The sequence below is a fragment of the Ammodytes marinus genome (assembly GCF_949987685.1).
Source record: "Ammodytes marinus genome assembly, chromosome: 3".
In the NCBI taxonomy this organism is placed as follows: domain Eukaryota; kingdom Metazoa; phylum Chordata; class Actinopteri; order Uranoscopiformes; family Ammodytidae; genus Ammodytes; species Ammodytes marinus.
This window is the reverse complement of record NC_137232.1, coordinates 11,120,993-11,138,945: the sequence shown is the minus strand read 5'-3', so window position 1 is coordinate 11,138,945 and position 17,953 is coordinate 11,120,993. Positions and strand designations below refer to the sequence as shown.

The window sequence follows — 17,953 nt, the reverse complement described above, 5'->3', positions numbered from 1 at the left end:
CCCCCTCCCCCCCACAAGGAGTGAATCTCTGACCTCTGCTCCTCAGTGATACTGTAACCTTACTCGTTCTAGACCATCTGCCTTTTAAAAATTACAGTGGGATGATTAATGAGGGGTTCGTGGTCCACCGATTATGATTGGATTATCTATGGCACTATATACATTCTCATCACTTTGACCAGCTTCTCCAGGGAGCTTAGCCTTTCGAGCTAACGCTAACGAAACCCATGCTTTTAGCCAGGGATTGAGTTCAAACAGGGCCTGGAATTCAAGCACCAACCACGGATTGGGTTTCAGTGGGGTGGGAGGGGGAATGTGACTGTCGGGGGGTTTGAGATGGAGATGGAGAGGGATGGGATAGCAGACCATCTCTTGGTAAATAGATTAAGCCAAGGTTGTGTAATCCTGTTGGCCTAATGTGTCGCGTCTCCGTTAAACAATTAGATGGCGGCCATTTGTAACCATCCGATCAATCTTACCCGGCAGAGAGAGCCAATTTGAAGGCTCTCCTGGGGCCGACCGGGGACGCTCGGGCTCAGAGAGAAAACCCCCTGAGGGGTCACTGGCCTCCGCTACCCCGAAGGTAATCCACACATCCATCTTTCCTCCAAAGATGACAGATATGGCAATTTAATCGCGTTGGCCGTCTCTTGTTGCATTTTTATTTTTCCCTAGACTAATGTGAGGATAAAGATGAGTGATCTTCTGAGTGGTCCCTTCTGGGGTTCCCTATATGTGAGACGGCAACAGCCGAGAGACACAAAAATCCATCCAGTTCAAGTTTAAGGATTCATTAAAGATCCATTAAGTCACAGGAATGTCTAAAAAGCTAAATGATACACAGACAAATACAAAATAGTTTCAAACTTTGCATGCAGAAAGTGTAGGACTAAACCTGTCCCTCCTGAACAGAGAACAGTTAAACTTGAGGCTGCAACTTGGACAGACCACGCTAGACAAGCTTGCACCTCTGTGGATGAATTTAAATATGTGGGGCAGATCGGTCATTTTGTACTGCCTCCCGAAACGCGTGGGCAAAAAACGCTGGCGGAATAATAAGTGTTAGATGCAATGAATATTCAGATCTCATTTCAAAATTGTGCGCTCCAAACAACTCTTTCACAGCCGAACACACACCCACATACAGTACACACACACACACACATGTACCCAGCAACACAAAGGACCTCATTACACAAACACACAGAGAAAAATATACACCTGGCCCCATTATCTCTCACAGACAGCAAAGAATTCAATCATACCACCTATGCATAAATTATAATGGGTAGAAACCTGGCAGCGGTATATAAAAAAAAAAAAAAGTTTTGGGTTTGGTTTGGTTTGAAAAACCGGCCTATCAGGACAATAGTGAAGGTTGCGCTGCGTTATTTTGGCGATGTGTGGGATGTTTGCTGCATGGAACACAATTTGTGAACTGAGTTTGTCTATGCGAGCATGTTCATCTCAAAGTATTTGTGTTGCGAGGTGCAGCTGCGGTCACTGCTTGCGCGAATGTGCGGCCGATTACAGTTTGACATTAAAAGAGTCGCTGGGCTGTGGTGCACATGTGGTTGCCAGATTGGATGCCTGGTTGCCAGATTGGAGTCACTCGATTTTTGCTGCCGCCAAGGAAAAAAAAATAGCCGCGGAGGGAGACGTTTTTCAGGGTGTGGATAAAATGGCTCCTGCGTACAAGATTCCCCCCCCCCCCTCCACCTCTCCCGCCTATAAAGCTCTCTGTGAACACATTTCCACATGTACGCCTGTCCGCTTTGCCAGAAAGATGGAAACTCACACACACACACACACACACACACACATGTGCACTGACAGACGTGCCCACACACACTCTTTCTCTTGTGCGCTAATTCACTTTTAGATATCTAAGCCTGCCAAGGATTTTGTATCGAAACATAAACACCTCTCTCTCTCTCTCTCTCTCTCTCTCTCTCTCTCTCTCTCTCTCTCTCTCTCTCTCTCTATCTCTATCTCTCTCTGACTCTTTCTTTCCCTTGTTCTCATACAGACACACACATAAACTAAGTGGCTGATCCCCCATAAAGTGGAAAAAAAACCTCCATTTAGAGCCAGGGGTCAGTTCAAAGCTTGGACATCCCCCCCTATCCATCCTCCCTATGGGTGAAAGGGTCACACACCCAGGCTGATTTACGACAGTGGAATTGTTCATGGAGAGACCAGGGATCTGACCTCTTCGTACACACACACACACACACACACATACACACACACACATAAAATGCATATGCCTGGTCACACACGTAATCACCAACACTTATGTCTTCATTTCTGTCGCCTGGCATATTTCACCACTGCACCTTTATCCCCTTTTCCCTCTCACGCAAAAACACATCAGCGATCCTTTCCTTCCAACCTGTCTACCTCACTTCTTCCTCTCTGGCTGAAAGCTGAACTTTTATGGAAAAGGCAGTGGCAGCGGGGGTGTCTTTTCCACAGCACTTATAAATCCTAATAAATCTATCATAATAAATGTGTAATCCACGGTGTCTGGATGAGGGCAGGCCATACACAGAGAGAGAAGGACAGCCACAGATGACTGGCTGGATTACCAGCGGCTGAAACCAGAGCTTCTAAAGCCCCTACTGAGCATTAGCAGAAAGAAATCCAATCAGTCTGGAGCTATTCTTTTTAAAACAGACACACACAGACGCACACATATGCACACAAATTAGAAGAGACACGCACGCCCGGAGAGACACATAGAGGACATTGTTTGAGAGGCAAATCTAGATCATCTCCATCCACTGGCGTACAAACATTCTGCGTAACACATTTTCTCGCTTTTAGCCAAGCATGTAGTCCGTTATGCACATGTGCAAACACACACACACACACACACACACACACACACACACACACACACACACACACACACACACACAGGCACACCATAATAGAGCTTCCAGCTGCAAGCTTCATATAACTAATCCTGGCAAACAGTTGTGAAACATGCGCCAGTGACGAGCCAAAAGCAACATCATCTATATCTTACAACTTAAAGTCAGCAGATTAGCCTTGAGTATAACCTCGGGGGGACATCAGTGTGTGTGTGCGTGTGTGTGTGTGCGTGTGTGTGTGTTTTATGTGCTATGTCTTTGTATGAATCCTTGTGTGACAGTGTGCACTTTGGAGTGACCGTGCGTCAGTGTGTGACCATACTGACATGCTATTACGAGCCCTTGGCTCTGGACTCCGGGGTGTGCTCCATTACAGCCCCCACACATGCCTGTCTGGCAGGCCTCGCGGCTCTCCCACAGAGCAGCACATCTATTCATCTCTATCTCCCTGACCCCAGCTGATAAATCAAGCCACTGCGCCCTTAAATTGCCAGTCCGAGACCCTATTCAAGATATTCGCTTTTCCCAGGGATGGAAATTAGTGATAAAAAAAAGAGAAAAACAACACAAAAAGGCACTTAGCTTGCCACCCAAGAGCGGGGCAGTAAAGAAGAGCAAAGTAATGATTGGCTATAAGTGGAGGAGGGCAGGGGAGGGATGAAGAGAAAGGGTCCAGGGTCGTAGAATCCATTTGCACAACAACCAGTTACAAAATGGCTAAATGACAAAACAATGGGAGGCTTTGAACGCACCTCCGGGCTAGAGGGCTCTTCTCTAGCCCTGGAGGAGAGGCTGTATTCATTGGTTTATTCAACCATGATAATTACACCCCTCCAAACCTACACACACACACACACACACACACACACACACACACACACACACACACACACACACACACACACACACCCACACACACAATCTAGCAGCATTTGTAATGAAGCCTCCACAGATCAATACAACTCATCTAATTCATTAGCTGGGGAGGCTAAATATAGCACGTTGCCCCTATCTTCAGCCTTGGCTTCCCGTGCCTAATTATGCAAAACTCCAGTGAAATATTGCAGAAAAATCATTTCCCACTGCAGAGAATCCATCATCCTCCTCAGTAATCATCCAGGCTTCACCCAAATTATTTACAGCTTTCATAAGCATGTTTTGACATGCAGATTGGCTCCCAAAAACACACTTCAAGCGCTCAGTGTAACAACCCTGTGCCCTGCATCAAATATAAGCTCCTGCTCTACTACAGCTACAAAGCTTCTCCACCAACGTACACTCTTTACACACTAAATGCTAACACAGACAAGTCAGGAAGCTAACATAGATTAGCTAGTAAAGTACTGGAGATGTCCTAAATATGATCAAACCAAACCATTAAGGCGGTTGTTTCAAGTCAAAAGCTAAAAAAAAAACTGCTGTGGAGACTTTGAGATTAGATGGTATCTGTTAACTGCTGTTTTCAATTTCAAAAATCAACTTTCAATCTCAGGTTTTCAGAAAGGTTAAAGTTTGGTTTAACTTGTATAACAAAAATTAAAACATGTTATAATGAAGTTAGAAGTTTTGTTTAATTACTCCCATTATCTTATTACTTCCTCCAAAACTAACTAATTGTAGAGTAATGCTAGGCCTGTTATGCTGAACCCCTTGAAGCCAAACACATAAATATTGCAGAAGAACAGGTCATTTGCAGTTTCTCATTGGGTTTAACCATGACATGTTCAGTGGGTTGAAAGATATATTGCTATGTCAATTTCTCACGCCAAGCAGTGTTCCCCACTTCCAGTCAGATCGACATAACCCTTATTTATTCTTGTATTAATCAATACTACACCAGTCCCTTATGGGAAGCTAAAACCTTCTTTGATGTAATACTTTGACTGGCTATTGGATGCTCACTAAAAGGTAAACTAGTTCACTACAGCTGATCTTCAGGGAACAGATGTCAAAATGCATATTGGTCCTAATGGCAATGAGAAGGTTTTCAAAACGGCTGCGGTAAAATACCTATACTTCCCAGCTATGTAGTATGAAAGAAACATGTTTACGATGTCCCAATACATGTGGTCAAATGCAGCATGATGAAAGATACCCTGGATGCCCTGCTGCATCCTATCATAATCTTTAGCGTGGAAATCAGCATTTCTTTATGGGCGATTCTGACCCACAATCCAATACTCTTTGGAAGTTACGTCACACCGACTGATCCTCTGTATAGATGCAAGTTCAAGGCGCAATGTTATTACGAACTAACTAAAGTAAACATATGTCCTTATTTTACACCTGCATGCAAACTGTGTAGTTTTCACGGTCATCTTATGTTGTATGTTATATAAACACTACCTTGAACTTCTGGAAGCAAACACTTCCCTTTTCCCCCTACCACCACCTCATTTTCCACTAACCCAACGTATACGTGAATCCCCCCTCACACTCCAAACCACCCATACGGTATAATAGCTCTTCTTACCGGCCTGGTTGGTGGTGACTGTCACAGACACGGCCTGCTCCGGTCCCGGGCTCTGAGGGGAGACTCCGTTGACGGCCCACACCTCGAAGGTGTAGTTGGTGTGGGCCTGCAGCTCGTTGATGGACACCCTGGTCCCCTTCAGGCTCAGCTGCTGGGGGCTGAAGTGGATGTTGTTGGCGCAGGGCTGACAGCGCCGGCCGTCGGGCGTGCAGCGCTTACACACCACGTTGTACGTCAAGTCCTGGCGCCCTCCGTTGCTCCTGGGCACGGTCCACTCCAGATTCACCGAGGTCTCGTTCACGTTGGAGATGAGGTGGACAGGCGCCGTCGGAGGGCCTGTGTGTGTGTGTGTGTGTGTGTGTGTGTGTGTGTGTGTGTGTGTGTGTGGAGGAGGAAAGAAAAGAGCTGATGTTATTACCAGTCGGTGGTTTAGCAAAAGCCAAATGCTAAGCAGGTACAGAGTAACACTATCATATCATTGTGGTTGGCCGCTGTTGAGAAATAGAGTGCGGGGAGAGAGAGACGTTATTTTCTCGGATCACATTAAAGAGTTTTTTAAAGAGGAGAATGAAACAAATTGGTGATTTTTTAATACCAACAATAAGCTTTGGGGGGAATCCAGACTCCGCTGCAGGGAATGGATTCTTTCCGTACATATATCAAAAGATGTAAATGTTCAATTGACTGGGTTGTCCCTACACTGGGAGCCGAGGGCTTCTTAAATTCCCTTTTAATGTCCTGTCCGTTACGGCGAGGGGAGGATACCATTTCACCTCAAGTTAATTCAGCACGTTAACTGAAATCCAATAGGCCGGCAGATTTCTTTCCCATTCAATATGTCGAATCAGCTGGAGGTGGCAGAGCGCCCGAGAGCCTGCTGCTAAACAGTGGGGCTTTTATGGCACCCACTCAATAACTTTAGACAAAGTTTGCTTTGGACCCTGTTATTAAGTTCCCTTGCTTTGATGTACTGCTGGCCTATACCCGCTCTAGTCTTATGTGCAATGGGGGACCGGGCTCTGGAGACGTGTGACACAGACTCGGCTGCTCATCAATCCCAATTTACATGTCAGCTCTATTGTAATTAATGTGTTTTTTTGCGTCCCTTTCAAACATAAGCGACGGTAATTGACTTAACTCTCCCTCACTGGCTCTCTCCGTGCTTGTGTGTTTTTCCCTGTCTCGCTGGCTGTGCTGTCTCTCTCTCTCTCTTTGACTAATGAAGCGCACGCGAGCGGGGCCGAGGGGTGGGAGGAGCGATCGATGCAGGGTGAAATATGAAAGCTAGTCAGTCCACAGACGAATCATTTCACAACGGAAATTAATTATCAGTGTTATTTTTGGAGGAGCAGAGTGGCAATGAGTGATTTCACAGAGACACAGGGAGCAGCGGAGGGGACCCTGTGTGTGTGTGTGTGTGTGTGTGTGTGTGTGTGTGTGTGTGTGTGTGTGCGTGTGTGTGTGTGTGTGTGTGTGTGTGTGTGCGTGTGTGTGTGTGTGTGTGTGTGTGTGTGTGTGTGTGTGTGTGTGTGTGTGTGTGTGTGTTTGCCCGAGGATGAATAAGTAGGCTTTTGTACATTACTTTTGCTGAATTAAAGCTGTAGTGCGTGACTTCTGTTGCCCCCCATGAGGAATTCTGAGAAATTACAACATCAACACTGAGGTAAGCCTTCGGTGATCGCGCATTGCATTCTATACCTTCTGACCAGGTTTTTTCATAGCAGTAAAAATTCACAACTGAATCATTCCATTGGCGCTTCTCGAGATTTTTCTGAGCTCTTGCGCCAGTGTCGGGGGGGCGGGGGGGAGCAGTTTGAAACCGCTGCCATACTGAGAAATAGACAATAATACAATAAACCGATAGGCTCAATCAACATGTGTCAACTGGTTTCACAATTTTTTTTAAGTTACGTACTACAGCTTTAATGAGGAAGTAGAATTTTACCCCTTGATGAATGCCACCACTCTACCATATGTTTATACTGTATGGACGTGACTTGTGTGTGTCAGCATACGTCTAGATATAGGGGGTAAATGAGCAAATGCTTGAGTGGACGTGCTGTGTACGGCTGTGAGGATTGGGAGATTGAAAAGGACAGAAGGAGAAGACAAACACCGTCTGTTCAAACCAGGAAGCAAGCAGAAACCCTCTGATTGGTATGGAAGGAGCCGGTCAGGATTGATGGATGGAGGGCTGGAGGGGACAGCAAAGTGAAAATGACCCCAAAAGGTCACTCACTGGCAGCACAAGACACCCGCAGTGAGATGAAAGGATGCACTATGGACCCACTGTGCTAATATTAGCCTCGCTTAACTTCCCCCCTTTACCAGCCGCAGCCTTCAAAGAAAACCTATTAATAAATTCTCATTAAGAATAATGATAAAGCGCTGTCTTTCTTCCCCCCTCTATTTCCCCTGCTTTTCCTCCTCATCATCTACTTTTCCTCCCTCGCTCGCTCTTTCACCTCTCTCGCTCCTCTCTCCGTTTGCCTCGCAGACAATGGGAACAAGTTACAGATGGGGATTCTAAATTAAGGTGCCATAGTCTACACTCAGCCATCATTAAAACAGTGGCTTTTGTCAGTGTGCTAAGTTCAACTAACCCCGACTCCCTTTCCGCACATGGACGATGCACTGCCTGAGATACACTGTAAAGCTATTCCCGGGCTGTTGTCTGGATTTACGGCGTCATAAACCCAACAGGACAAAGGTAATAATAACATCAATCCTGTGTTGCTGCTCTTGTTCTTTCGGTTCTTGTCTTCGCAAGGGTAAAGTGATGAAAACACTGGAGCTAACCTGTTGCTCACCAAGCATCATAATTAGCATACAGACAGTATTGATCCTCTCAACTAACTCTTGGCATGAAAGCACATGACATATTTCAAAACATGTATTCCTTTGCTATGACATCAGTGTCCTCAGAAGCACTAAGCTACTTATAGAGTGTGTGTGTGTGTGTGTGCGTGTGTGTGTGTGTGTGTGTGGGTGTGTGTGTGTGTATTTCATCGCCCCAGGAAGATTATTTAGTTTGTTTGTTACTATAGCAAGGGTTGCATGGAGAGCTATATAACTTTATGACTGTATAAAGTCTAAGCACATTCCACCATATGTCAACGTTCCCTTCTGCATTCTCCGCACATACACACACGCACACTATACCTTTGGCGGTATATACCTGTCGCTCTCCCAGAATGCACTTGTGGGAGCAAGGGAGCGTGGGAGAGCCGTCGGGTGTGACTGACACCCGGTAATTAATCCTCGGGGAGAGAGAGCGGCGGGGGGGAGACGGGAGCGTGAAAACACTCACACAAACCCTCGGTATAATGTTAGCTCAACATGGCCTTAAAATGCACAGTCCTTAAGGGTGCAATCCATAGGGTGAGTTAAGAGAATTACTCCTGAAGAAAGTTGGTGATTTCCCCCCCCCCTCCTTCTGCTTTTCCGTTCACTTAACGGCCTTGCAATTTGTTCAGAGCCTTAATTCTTTCTTTTTCCTGTCACGCCTTCGTTTCCATATCCCCCCTTTCTTTAATCTGTCTTTTTCATTTTTTTACTGCACTCCCATTATTCTATCCTTCTTTCATCCCTCTCTCACTCTGTCCCGTTCCATCAGTAATTGTTAGCCCAAGTGTTGCGCAGGGCCGGAGTATAGAGAGCGAGCTAAATTGGCAAGAACATCGACCCCGCTATTACCATCCGGCTGGGATTCATTCAATGCCCCCCTCGAGTCCTCCACTACTCTGGGTTCATTCCTCACTCCATCCCTCCCTCTCTTCCTCCACCAAAAACCGCCGCTAAGAAAACTGGGGGAAAATCTGAGAAACACATCAAGGGCCCAACAGCAAACCCCAAAATGGAGAACAGCCCCTCCTTCTAACCTGAACGCAGCGGAGCAAGCAGCTCCCACGGGTGTCTGTCACTGGTCCTCATTACTGCCCTGAAGTGTATGTGTGTGTATTTATACTCACATTAACTCCTGTATATTGCTAATTTTTCCCTGGACATATTTAGAAAATGTATAGCAAACGGAGCTGTCAATTGTCGGATGTTTTTTACTTCATCGAAAGTAATTTTATGTTTTATGTTGTTAACCCTAACTCTGCAGGGAAAATATACACCATATCTGTTCTTAAAGGTAATCTAACTCTTTTATCCTGGCTCAGGCAGAATGATCCTAAGTGTGGGAGTCAAACCATTGAGTTATGTCTTGTTTTTTCATCTGGAGTTTTTTGGGGTTTTTTCAATCTAACGTAGCACGCATTAATCAGAGATCAAAAGAGTAAACGCTGCAAAAGAGCAAAGATGTGAGAGAGGCGCTGACAGATGTACAGCAGGAGCAACAGGCCTGCTCACAAACAGTCACACAATGACGGAATTATGCCGTTTTAATCTCCATCTTGCATCGCCAGACTCCATGCTTCGAGAGGGGAAAAGCGTTTTCAATTACCCCTCCCCACTTCCACACACACACACATATGCACAAGCACAGACACACACGCACATCCCAATTACCAGAGACGCTGGCTCTTTTCCAGCATGACCTTCAGCAAGGCAAACTGGGAAATTACAAATAAGAGGGTTTTTTTTCTTTCTGTTCTACTTCATAAGCTGTGCTCGTGACTTTGAGTGGGTTTTTTGAGAAAAAGAGAGTGAGAGAAAACAAAGCGTGGATGAGGAGGGATGGGTGAGTGACAGCTGTAATTACAGAGCCCTAACGATGGTGAGAAGTATAAAGAAAAAAAGAAAGGAAAAGAAACGCACGAGGAAGGAAAACAACAGACGACAGACAGGGTGAGAGTTCAGAGATCAGATGTTGACCGTCTGACGAGGCGGGGCTAAAGGTCGCTGAGAGATTCCAGCTAATGTTGAGTTCCTGAGTGTGGAGCCTTGAGCGTATAGTAGAGATGGCATAGCAGCCTCCTATAAAATAACCCAAGTAATGAGCTTTGGCAGCTGTTGCTTGCAGCATGCCTTACTCAAATGCCTCGCTAACAGGACAATGGGGACGGAGCTCCCAGCTCATTCGTTAAAACAGGGCTGGTAACTTAATATATTAGTGATGTGACCAAACAGTAAGGGGTATGACATAGTAGTTAGGCTTTGGTTTTATTTAAAAAAAATATATATCTGGCTAAAATAAATTGTGAATACCCAGTTTTTGAAAATGTAATATGCTGCCTTTGATTATGTTTTGAGCTAAAATTCAAGTATAAGTCATATTTGTCTGATCAAAGAATCAGTGGAGAAATGGCTGCAACTAACAATTATTTAATTTATCGATTCAATTGCCAATTATTTTCTTAATAAATCAATACATCTTTCGGTCCATAAAACATTAGAAAACTGTGAAACAAGCCAATCACAACTTCCTAGAGGCTGAGGTGATGTCACCAGCTCCACACTGTAACAGTGCCATCATGTTGCAGAGATATGTTCAAACAACACACAAATAAAGCCAGTTCATATGATAAGTTCCATGACATACAACGGATTGGTAAAATATGTTCAATGTGTTGCACTAAGTTAACTATTATAGCCTTTAGTGAGCTAAAATTAGCTAAACAATTAGCATCTAGCACCAACGAGGTAGCCAGAATGTAACAATCACATGCGTTTAAGGGAGAAAATGTAAGCTAAGTACTCATATGTCTGATCAAATGCGACAATGGAGCTTTGTTTATGATACTGCACAGATACCGTAATGCGTGGGCGTAATTAGAGGCCCTTTCAGTTCGGTTGCTGCTTAAGAGACAGCTAAATGTTATGCTGCGGGGGCTCGTCTGATTCAATAAACTGTTTCGCTGAGTGATGAATCCACAGGAACTTGACAGATCATTTGGGCCCAAACGGCGTGCCAACTATGATCTGAGCGACTTAACAGATGTTCAAAATTTGTTTTATGACACATACTCACTCATACACAAAAAAAAAGTCTGTCATGTGTGTCAGTATTTATGCTTAAAATGTTCCTGGGAAATGAGAGTGTTGGGCTTTGCTCCTCCGTTTTGTGTATATTATTATCTCCCAGTTCCAATGACTCAGAGAGGGAATTAGGTCTTAAAATGGAATAGAGTTGTTAACAATATGTCTTATCGCAGTCCCGGTGAGTCAGGGCCGAGGATGGGAAGAAAGAGATTCACCATTGGTTGACTCACAGAGCATGATGGGGCAAAGTGGAGACACACACTGAGAAATGCAGCACTGTATAGAGTTCCCTTTCATTCCTCCTTGCCACCGTATCCCCCTTCCTCTATCACAAACACCTTACTCATTCTCTCCACACATCTCCAGCTCTACTTCTGCCCTTGTTTTTCCACCCTTTTCTTCACCTCACACAGAGCCTCCACTAACATTTCATCTCTATGTGTCTTCCTCTATCGTTCTCGCCCTCCACTGTTCTGTGTGCAAGTGTGAATGTGGGATGCAGTGGTTTATACCCTCATTAGTTCTCTGTCACCATGACTGATCACTAAGTACCACCTGGAATCAAAAGACACCTATTAAACCAGGCAGCGGCCTGCTCTCTTTATGTTTGCAGAAAGACTGGCTTTGTGTGTGTGTGTGTGTGTGTGTGTGTGTGTGTGTGTGTGTGTGTGTGTGTGTGTGTGTGTGTGTGTGTGTGTGTGTGTGTGTGTGTGTGTGTGTGTGTGTGTGTGTGTGTGTGTGTGTGTGTGTGTGTGTGTGTGTGTGTGTGTGTGTGTGTGTGTGTGTGTGTGTGTGTGTGTGTGTGAGGGGGAGTAATTCGGGTAGAGAGCGAGAGAAACAGACAGAATTCATGACCATGTTTAGGAAAAAGCAAAAGCAGTGTGTGTGTGTGTGTGTGTGTGTGTGTGTGTGTGTGTGTGTGTGTGTGTGTGTGTGTGCGTGCGTGCGTGTGTGTGTGTGTGTGTGTGTGTCATTGACCGGTTATTAATACAGTTTACAGCCTGCCTGCTTAGCAATATATCTCAATCTGGTTTTTTTTCTCCAAATCGATGTGAATCTCAGCCTGCCTTACAAGTCAAACATAACTGTATGTTAGGAATTCCTATGCATTGCAATGTACTGTATATATGTGTTACATGTGAGTGTACTTACGGGTGCAAGGCATGGATGCGGGGTCCGTTTCAGAGCGGAAGTATCCCTTGTCGCAGACGCAGGAGGTGGACCCCTCCCTGACGGAGTAGCTGTGGAGAGGACACTTGGAACAGGAGCCGTCGGTGGCCAGGGCCCGGAAGTAACCGATCTTACAGGCTGAAAAGATAATAAGGACAACAGAGGTGAGGGGTTAGCTTTGCTTAGATGTGATGTCAACATGCTACATCAACTGGGTACTACTTTGACTTGAAACACAAGTAAATCAGGTAAATCACTTGTGGCCTAATAGTAGAGAGGAAGGTTTTGGAGACAAGACTCAGTCGAAAGCCATGCTAGAAGTGCAAGGTGGTATTATGTTATTGTCAGCATGCTAAGATGCTCACACAAAGGCAACCATCTAAGCTTAGGCCATTAGCATACTTTACCCAATCAAAACACAAAGTAAAACTCAGGCTGATGCAAATGACATTAGTTGTGCAGGGCTTAGGTGATAAATCAAAGTGGAGATCTACAAAAATGTCACTCCAAACCAAAAATGTGTGTGGCGCTAGACAAAAAGTAATCTCAATCCAATTCAATCCATCCAAATATGTATAAGATATTATCTTTTATAGTTATGATATGACTAAAAGACAAACCGCCATTGCCATCTCTGATTTAAAAAATATCAAATCAGAAGTTACATCCAGAAAAAAGCATTCCAAATGATCACGATAGTAGTGTATGGTAATCAGAGAACGTTGCCATTGCATTGCACTTGACAAATAATAGTTTTCCGACGGAAGAGAGGAAGAAGAGAACTCTGTGATCTTGCCGATTTCCCCCCAATTAGCAGCAGGAAAATAATATGTTGCCCTGAGGCTTACACTGTCTGTCTCTCCCCCAATCCTTCCTCCTTATGTCTTCATTTTCCACCTTCATTGCTTTCTCCCCCTATTCCCCTTTCTCACCAACCTGCATTTTTTTTGTATCAAAAATCAACAGAACAGAAGTAAATGGTGCCTTTTCTTCTCTGACAAAAAAGAGAATCTCAAATAACCACCTCTTGTCTTTACTCACACATTTAAATGACGCTCTATTGGTTGAGATATGGAGCCGCAATGAAACCAGAGCCATTGGCATTTCAGACCATTTAACAAACAAATGCCACCACACTTGGCGCACCAGGAGCTCTGTCACTCTCACAAGGTTGTTTTCCCTCTGTGGGCGCTATTACATACACTTCCACACAATCAGACACACACACAAACACACACACACGCACGCACACACACACACACACACACACACACACACACACACACACACACACACACACACACACACACACACCTCTGTCTGAAATGGTAACCTAAGTGACACTTTTCCTACTTTTGGCGACAGTGCTCGACTTTCCTTTGAGTGACAGTTTGATTGGAGGGCTCGTGTTTCAAGGAGTTTCTCCCTAATCTATCCGTTTCTATAATGGCCGGGGAAGCCGAGCGGGGTTCTATTTCAACCCTGCGAGCGCTCAACCAGAGACAAGAGAACAATTCTCTGAGAGGTGCGGCGTAGTCAGTCGCGACACCGATTGGACTAAATAACCTGCCAGTCAGTGAGGCTGCCCGTGTGCATGGCGGCAGTGGGCGGCAAATGGAAGTGAGGCCGGAGGGTCGGTGGTTTTTGGGTTTAGGTGGAGCGGGCAGTGTGTGTGTTTGTGTGTGTGTGTGTGGGGGGGGGGGGTGAGTGTGTGTGTGTGTGTGTGTGTGTGTGTGTGTGTGTGTGTGTGTGTGTGTGTGGGTGTGTGCGTGTGTGAGTGTGTGTGTCTTGTTATGATGTAAAAAGACCCATTGGAGACAGATGGGTAAATTCATACCCAATATAAATCAGATAATTACACACTCATAGTCTGCAGGGGTAAAGTGATCCCCCCCTAACCACACACACACACACACACACACACACACACACACACACACACAGAGCCGTGCTGTCTTCACGAGCACATACACAAACCAGATCTAAAAGTGAATTTGAAAAAGGCATGGATTTCAATGCCAAAGTCATAAATACATCAGGGGATCCTACACTACATACAAAAAAAAGAGTCCCATAAACAAACTCCCACATGTGTTCACCACACTAGAAATCAAATCAAAAAGCCTATCCGCACACACACACACACACACACACACACACTGTGGTGAGGAGGAAGTCCGTCCTCCAACAAAAACACACATTCCACCGAGCGACCCCTAAAATCTCTTGGAGGCGTAATATAGTTGGGCAATTTCCCCCCGCGGCCGCTCTTTTCCTTGCAGCTGGATTAGCGTAGCCTTGGCGTTAACCGAAGCCAGGCTAGCTGGTACCTGCTGGGCCATTCTTTGCCCGTTCCCACTCAATCAGGGCTAAATCCCTGACGCTTCACTTGCTAATGCTAAGCTAAGGGTCCCTTTGATTGTAGCCTGCAGGGGGGGGCGTGAAGCCTCCGTTTCTATCCTTTTTTTTTTTTTAAAGGGGGGGAGAGATTAGTCAGGAGGCGCTTTGTGTTATCTCTCTATCTTTGGAGCAATCTTTCAACTCCTCGCTCTCATCACTGGAAAGACTGAAGGACACTGGGATTTGTGGGTATTGTTTAAGAAGGTTGTGACCGCTTCAGGTGACAAAACACAAAGTTGCTGTGAGGGGTTTGTACATGTGCGCTGACCAGGAAAGTGCCCCCTGAGTTGAGAGTGGGGTCAAACAGCTGCTAGGGACTATGCCCTCTTTGGCTAAAAGCTGTAGGGAGAGTTAATTGAGTCCCATGCTTCACAGCCTTTGGGCCCGAGCCTCTTTAAGGGGACACAGTCTTAAGAGCAGCCCTACCTCAAACTGTGCACGCTTGATGAGTTTTTCGCTCGTCAATTATTAAGCTGTCCAAGGCTGACCTCAGAGTCCCCCACAGGCTGTCCCAGGACTTCTCCGCAAAAAAAAAAACTCCAAAATCCCTGTTTGTGCCATAGACATGCACTGGCATATATTTATCTGTGGTTCCAAGCTCTGCATTTCAGAAATTGTGTTTGAAAATGTGATGTCAACATATGAGGGCTTGTTTATAGCAGCAACTGCCCCGCAGAAAGGAGCAATTGCGAGAAGAAGACATCTCCAAGTAAAAAGGCTGGGGAGTTTGCTTCCTATTAGGGGTGTGTGTGTGTGTGTGTGGGTGTGTGTGTGTGTGTGTGTGTGTGTGTGTGTGTGTGTGTGTGTGTGTGTGTGTGTGTGTGTGTGTGAGGGATGAGGCCGCAAGTAGTGGGTGGTCCATGATACCGCGGCTTTCGGAGAGGAATCATCCCCTAAGACTCGTTGGATTTATCACTGTCCGGGCCAGCAGGCCTGGCAAAGCCACACACGGGCGCAAATACAGACACACATGAACACACATGTATTTAGTTTTATGGGATCTGTGCAGAGCAGCCCTCATCATCATATCCTCTTCATGCAGCTCTCAAAGGTCTAACCCATTTTTTCCAAACCATCTTTTTTATATACTGTCTCTTTTTTTTTCTCGCCCTGCCGCTCTCCAACCTCGACTGATTTTTTTTCTCTCTCACTCTCATTCTCTCTATGTCTCTCTCTCTCTCGCTCTCTCTCTCTATCTCTCTCTCTCCCACTCTCCTAGGCTTTCTCTCGGCAGGCCTCCTTTCAGACAGAGAGAGGGGTTTGTCAGGTGCCAAATCCCTGAGCTGAGAGATCAAAGGCAGACAAAGAGACTGGTGACTTACTGTTCTATTCTGAAAAGGCAAAAAAAAATAAAAAAATGAATCCCTCATAGACCGGGGGACATCGCATTCTTCCCCCCTTTTTCTACCCCTGGCAGCTCTTTCTCTCATTCAATCCTCCTCAGCTGGCTTTAGTCTTTTTTTCCTCTTTTGTCAGCCTTCCCCCCCCCCCCCCCCCCCCCCCCGCCCCATCACCATCGCTGTTGTCTCAAAAGCTAAAGCACGTTTGGAGGAAAAGGGGGTAAATAGGGGTGGAGGGAGAGGGGTTTGTGTGAGTTAATGAGTAGTTTGGTCCCGTGTGCAGGGGATTCTGCTGGCTGAATTGGTTGTGCCGCGTGAGGGGAGGGGAAAACGGGAACTTGTGTTCAAGACAAAACCGTTGACGCAGCCATCTGATAAAAAAATAGGAGGGTACGAAAGCTAATGATACAATGATAAGTGTATCAAGTGAGCCTACTAAAACCCTGCTAACAAGGGCTTTGATTATGTTTCAAAATTGGAGAGGACTACATTAAGCTGGGGTTCCTCCTCCAGAAAGTTCTCAGTGTCAAACACTTTATTTCCCTGCATTCTGGTGAATTTGTATGCACCAATTTGCATCAATTTCGGGGGGAAATGTGTTTATTTCTGGAAAGGAAAAGACAACATGCAGGTTCCCTGTGACACAATTATAATGGAATATAATGCAGTAAGGCAAGGCAAGGCAAGTTTATTTATATAGCACAATTCAGACACAAGGCCACTCAAAGTGCTTTACAGGGGCAAGATTAGAATACATAAAACACATTATAAAACATTTAAAAGCGAATAAAAGAAGCAAATAATAAAAAAATAAAAAAAACTCGATTTAAAAACATAATAAAAGAAGCAAATAAAATGAAAATTGCAAGTTAAAAAGGAAACAAAAAAGTAAGGCTCACAGTCATTCTGTATTGCTTGAAATCTACGACTAAGTTTTCAACTCAGTATAGCAACAACCTACACAACCAGGTTGCGAACAGCAGAGGATGCTCCCTATACTGAAGCCAAATACAGCAACAACATCTACCCACATACACACACACACACACACACAATGCAGCCCACCTTGAGTGACCCGCATGCAAAGCCTGAGAGGCAAGCTATTCTGCAGCCTACACACAACAAAGTATCCAATACACTGGGGACTGAAAGCTTGAGAGCAAACTTGCACTACAATAGCCATCCAAAAAACCCTGCCCACAATAACCAGGCCTGCCCAGGCAGAACAATTGGCCTCTCTTACAATCAAAAAGAGAGAATTAAGTTCAAACTATTGCATTTTCTCTCCTTTCAAGGCGGCGCTTTATCTTCTATGGGTGATGAAAACTCGGCCACTCTTTCTAAGTCACAACAGACAGCGAGCGCTCTTCAGAGGAGCAGTCACAGGCGTCCTCACAAAGACGCTCTTTAAAAAAAATAGCGATCGGCTTTCAGGACCTGAGGGCAAGGAGAGTCTCCTTCTCCTGCACCTAAAGGAGCCAGCGAACGCTATTCAAGCTGCCATTCTGCCATATCCCTCAACCTTTGTGTCTCTTCTATCTATTTTTCTCTTGCTTTTCTCCCAGTGGAAAGCAGTTTCTTTGCACAGGTGAGACTCCTGCTGAAAAAAGGATTACCATTCTTAAGACGGCTTTGTTTACCCTATGGCATGCAGTCCAAAACTGGACTCAAAACTGAAAACACCTAGGCCTACTATCTTGTTGATTCCCACTCAGACCTGCATACAAATACTAAAACACCACCCAGCATCAATACACCTGAGC

General features: G+C 45.2%; 1 protein-coding gene across 3 annotated transcripts in view; it reads right to left on the bottom strand.

Moving 5' to 3' along the window:
* Nucleotides 1-17,953, bottom strand: part of LOC307271374 (ephrin type-A receptor 4-like) — a 60,213-nt gene that overhangs the window by 22,768 nt on the left and 19,492 nt on the right. For all 3 annotated transcript variants that reach the window (XM_080053799.1, XM_080053800.1, XM_080053801.1), the window contains exons 4-5: nt 12,433-12,588; nt 5,353-5,688 (exon numbers count right to left, since the gene is read on the bottom strand). In XM_080053799.1, the coding sequence (XP_079909925.1) occupies nt 5,353-5,688; nt 12,433-12,588 (492 nt within the window). The remainder of the gene's footprint in view (nt 1-5,352; nt 5,689-12,432; nt 12,589-17,953) is intronic.